The 5,465-nt window shown below is 49.0% G+C and overlaps 1 protein-coding gene across 3 annotated transcripts in view; it reads left to right on the forward strand.

Moving 5' to 3' along the window:
• slc23a2 (solute carrier family 23 member 2) overlaps positions 1-3,534 on the forward strand; it is a 115,879-nt gene extending 112,345 nt beyond the window's left edge. For all 3 annotated transcript variants that reach the window (XM_063194641.1, XM_063194642.1, XM_063194643.1), the window contains 3 exons: positions 1-202; positions 1,793-1,888; positions 2,125-3,534. The exon at positions 1-202 is cut by the window's left edge and continues 66 nt beyond it. In XM_063194641.1, coding sequence (XP_063050711.1) covers positions 1-202; positions 1,793-1,888; positions 2,125-2,435 — 609 coding nt within the window. In that variant the 3' untranslated portion in view covers positions 2,436-3,534. The remainder of the gene's footprint in view (positions 203-1,792; positions 1,889-2,124) is intronic.
• Positions 3,535-5,465: the final 1,931 nt, after the last annotated feature.

The raw sequence follows: 5,465 nt of genomic DNA on the forward strand, positions 1-5,465 counted from the left end.
TTCAGCGCGCTATTCGCCTCGCTGCCTGACCCGGTTCTGGGGGCGCTGTTCTGCACCCTGTTCGGCATGATCACGGCCGTGGGCCTCTCCAACCTGCAGTTCGTGGACCTCAACTCCTCCAGAAACCTCTTCGTACTCGGATTCTCCATCTTCTTCGGTCTCGTGCTGCCCAGCTACCTGAAGAGCAACCCACTGGTCACTGGTATGTCAGTCATTCACACAGACACGCACGCACGTACGCACGCACACACTCACACACACACACACACACACACACACACACACACACACACACACACACACACACACGCACTCACACGCACTCACACGCACTCACACACACACACACACACACATTTGATTACTTTTATTTGGATCCAAGAGACAAGCAACAGGGTACAAGATCCAAATATTTTGGCAAAGGTATTTGACATGTTGATAAACACATAGGCTGTCATCAAGTTTTAGCGTATGTATCACGCCTGGGCATTCGCCATGTTGGTGCCACGCCTTTTTAAGTTAACGCGTGCTCCTCTAACGCAATGGTAAAATGCTGTCATGCACTTTTGACCCGTGACGAGGTTTTCCCACCGTGTTGACGATTTTCTTTTGCCACAGCGCATTTCTGTTGCTAAACGCAAATATACTTGGCTCTGCCCTTACCAAAACCATCCCTAAACCTAACCTGTCAGTAAAGCAATGTTTCTGCTGTTTTACTTTTGCCAAGAACAGCAAATTTCTACCTACATTGTGCCTAAACCAAAACCATCCCTAAACCTAACCTGTCACAGGGCGTTGTGGAGCATGCTTTAACTTGTAAAGGCGTATTGGACTAGGGCTGTCCCTAACGATTATTTTTCTCCTGATTAGTCTATCAACTATTTTTTTCGAATAGTCGATTATCAAACGATTATTTTTATTATTATTTTTTGAATGGAAAAACTGTGATATGCCACTTAACTTTGACATGAAAAATAATAGACAAATAAAGCAGAGTGCACCTAGGGCCTATTAGGACAATGATTTCGAAAAAAGGGGACATTTGATAAATTAGTCACAGACTATAATGCATACAGGCCTAATATAATATCTATTTGTTTCAGTTCAAATCAAGTAAGCTTATTAGCCTACATTTACTGATGTATAAAGAGGCCCAAGTTATACAGGATTAGGAAAATGGAAACAAATATGGGCCACTAGGCCTAGGTTACCGTAAAGGCTACCAGAGATTTTATGAGTAGCCTAACCTGCAAGGAAAGAACATCGAGGCTATTCTGTCCATGTCATTCTGTTCACGCACCAAAACCCAGCTGGTCCCCTTCTGTAGCTAATATAGACCCAGTTAGTAATGACCGACCTTATGAGTATTATTATATTATTAGAATAATATTACTATTTATTTAGACCTGCAGTCGGCACAAACAATATTGAATAGTGCAAGGTGAACTTCGTGCACCGTCCGTGGAGGAGAAGGGAAGAGACCTTTCTGAATCAGGCATGCACAAATCACGCAAATCAGGCATTGCGCAAATCACGTAAACGATGGTATGTTGAACACGCCGACTTATTTACGCAATCGACGTAATCGATTACGTCGAATAGTCGGGACAGCCCTATATTGGACACACGCATTAGTCGGGTAAAATCAGCGTGTCATCCATACGCAATGCATGATGACATGTTGCGCACACACACACACACACACACACAGTGATGTTATACTGTATAATGTCATTATGTAATGTACTGTAATGGCGTGATGTTATTTACATGTTATATTTCTCGTGTGCAGGTATCCAGGAGATTGACCAGGTGTTGAACGTGCTGCTGACCACCGCCATGTTCGTAGGCGGCTCCGTGGCCTTCCTACTAGACAACACTATCCCAGGTGACGCACGCACGCACGCACACACACACACACACACACACACACACACACACACACACACACACACACACACACACACACACACACACACCAGCTATCTTGTTGTCTTTGTGCCAGTATGTGTCTCTCTGTATCTCTGCCAGTGTGTGTATCTAACTGTCCTATGTGTGTGTGTGTGTGTGTGTGTGTGTGTGTGTGTGTGTGTGTGTGTGTTTCCCTATCCTCCCCATGTTCAGGTTCCCTAGAGGAGCGCGGCATCCGCAAGCTGAAGCGGGGGGCGGGGGTGTCTGTGGCGGAGTCGGAGTCTCTCAAGTCCTACGACTTCCCGTTCGGAATGGACTTCCTGCGGCGCCACCCGGCGTTCCAATACCTCCCCATCAGCCCCACCTTCGCCGGCTACCAGTGGGGGGCGCTGCGCTCACGCTGCCGCCGCGGCAACAAGAACAAGAACAACAACAAGGGGGCCGGTGGTGGTGGTGGTGGGAGTGTGGTTGTCAAGGAGAAGCCGATTACCGTGGTTACGGACAGCGATGGGGGAGTGGTATAGCGTACGGCGCGCGATCGCATTGGACACGGCCACACAATCATCTGCGGAACAGTCCAGAAGCTTTCCTTATCTGACACACACACACACACCGGGGGGAGTGGGGCGGGGTCTCAGAACCCTATCTAAGATCGATCTCATTGGACAACTTCCACTCCCCTACCGTCATTCTGGAACAGTCCGGAATCGTTCCTTTTTCCTACACACACACACACACACCACACACACACACAGCGACGGGGGAGGGGTGTAGTGGGACGGGGAGTGGTCTCGGAACTCTGCCTTCGATCTCATTGGACAATCTCCCCACCAATTGGAACAGTCCGGAATCTTTCCTTTTTTCTGACACATACACACACATACACCCTACCAGCCTCAAGCACACACACACACACACACACACGCACACACACACGCACTCTTCTGTTACCTTGATGAGTGACTTGAGAGTGACTTCTCCTGCTGTGGTGGCGAAGGGGAGTTGAGTTGCCCCTGCCGGGACTCGAACCCGGCTCTTCTGAGATACCAAACGGGGGCTCTGACCGCTACACCAAAGAGCCAGGCTCATCAGAGGACACCCCAACACAACCCTAGGGGCTGTCACAGCATCACACACACACACACACACACACACACACACACACACACCGCTTGAAGTGGAACATTCCAACTACTTCCCTTCCACTGTACTCCAGCTGGCTACCCGCTACCTGTGCCACACACACACACACACACACACACACACACACACACACACACACACACACACACACACACACACACACACACACTGGTGGTTCCTCATGCATTTTCCAAACATAGACAGACACACACACATATTAACGCTGTCTGTGTGTGTGTGTGTGAAGTGTTTTTACGCTTCTCACGGTTAGAAGTGGACCTACACACACACACACACACACACACAAACACTCTCAGACAAACACACTGGTGGTTCCTCATGCCTTTTCCAAATATAGTCAGACACACACACATACTAACGCTGTCTGTGTGTGTGTGTGTGTGTGTGTGTGAAGTGTTTTAGACCTGCTGTGCATCTCAATGGACCCTCTACACTTCCTGGACCTTCACACACACACACACACACGCATACGCATACGCACACACACACACGCGCACACACACACACACACACACTCACACACACACCCTGATGGTTCCTTCTCTAAGCTTCTAGCAGCGAGCAGTGGCTACGGACCGCAAACTCTCAAACGGTGTGAGTCTATTCTGGACCTCTCCTCTTGCCGTAGTTTTGGACTCCTGTGTGTACAGTACCGTACACCCCGCTCCGCTTTACCAAGACCATCGCTGGACCAGCATGTTGCAGGGGGGACCTCTTACTTGGTCGCACCAGCAGCACTTGTTATGTGACTGTGGATGTTGCAGGGGGGACCTCTTACTTGGTCGCACCAGCAGCACTTGTTATGTGACTGTGGATGTTGCAGGGGGGCCCTCTTATCCGGTCGCACCAGCAGCACTTATGTGACTGTGGATGTTGCAGGGGGGACCTCTTACTTGGTCGCACCAGCAGGACTTGTTATGTGACTTTGGATGTTGCAGGGGGGACCTCTTACTTGGTTGCACCAGCAGGACTTGTTATGTGACTGTGGATGGAGTTGCAGAGGGGAACCTTAATCTGGTTGCGCCAATAGAACGTACCTACTGTATGTTACTATGGCTAATATTGCAGGGGGGGACCCTTTACCCGGTTGCACCAGAGGCACTTGTGTGGGTGAATTAGCATGTTAGCATACGCTAGCGGGACCGCTAGCGGGACCTCTCCTGGGTGAAGAAAAGCCTTGTTGGTGCTCCTGGTCGAGGGCCGTAGAATCGGAAGAAACTGGGCTACACCTGTGTGTGTGAGAGAAAGAGAGAGAGAGAGGGAAAGAGGTGGAAGAACTGCATTGACAATTTAATGATGTGTTGACGATATATCATCTCAGCAAAGACCGAAGTCTCAAATCTGTTAGCGTCTGAGCCCAACGAAACTACAGTGAACTACAACAGATATCAGTACAACACTCAACCCCCAGCAACAACTTCCTGCTTCAGACACAGCATTCTGGGAAATGTAGTGGGTGGATTAGGACACGCAACACACGGGGACACGATGAGCGCAAACGGGAACTGCATGTATAGCGCCAACACGCTTACATACACACCTTCACAGAAACCTGAACATACACACACACACACACACAGATACACATACAGTGGTCACTCAGTCAATGTTTGCGTTATTTGGCCGGATATATGCTTGCTTTGTGCCTCAAATTGCGCATGCAACCGAGTGCACATAGTTGCTTCCGGACAACCGGAGCACTTTGCACGATACTGGAGGTGTCCTCTAGGGGGCAGATGGCCAACCATCCACCGTTGTTTAGCTCTACCACCAACTCAACATCTCAACTCAAGAAGTTTGGAAGATTGCCCCGATCGTGGTTTTGCGCACGTGTGTGAGGTGTTCTCCCGCACGCAAAATTGACATAATATTGGCATGGCAACGCGCGCCCTGCAGCAAGCATGTCCCTGGCCTTATATATTTTCAAACAAACACACACACACTACATGACACTAATACCAGAAGGTCACACTACACACACACACACACACACACACACACGCACATGCGAACACACACGAACACACGCACACAAATACACGCACGCACGCATATAGAGCTTGTGTGCATGCATGGAGTTTTGCTCCCACAACGCCAGAGAGGCTTGTGTATAATGATGATGATGATGATGATGATGATGATGATTACCGTAGTGTTGCACAGTGATAGTTTTGCACTTCCTGATATGCAAGAGCCAACGCTAGAGTGACGTGTCCTCTTAGCCCCTCCCCTTCCTCTTCCTGTTCTTAGCCCCTCCTCTTCCTTCTCTCCCTGTTTTTGAAGGTGCTCTGTGTAGGACGGTGGCCAGAGTAGGTATTGCAAACTATGCTGCTTATTGAAACTGTGCCGCCTATTGACAAATTTGATCTTTTCATGAATATTTACTAAAT

The sequence above is a fragment of the Engraulis encrasicolus genome, chromosome 3 (genome assembly GCF_034702125.1).
Source record: "Engraulis encrasicolus isolate BLACKSEA-1 chromosome 3, IST_EnEncr_1.0, whole genome shotgun sequence".
In the NCBI taxonomy this organism is placed as follows: domain Eukaryota; kingdom Metazoa; phylum Chordata; class Actinopteri; order Clupeiformes; family Engraulidae; genus Engraulis; species Engraulis encrasicolus.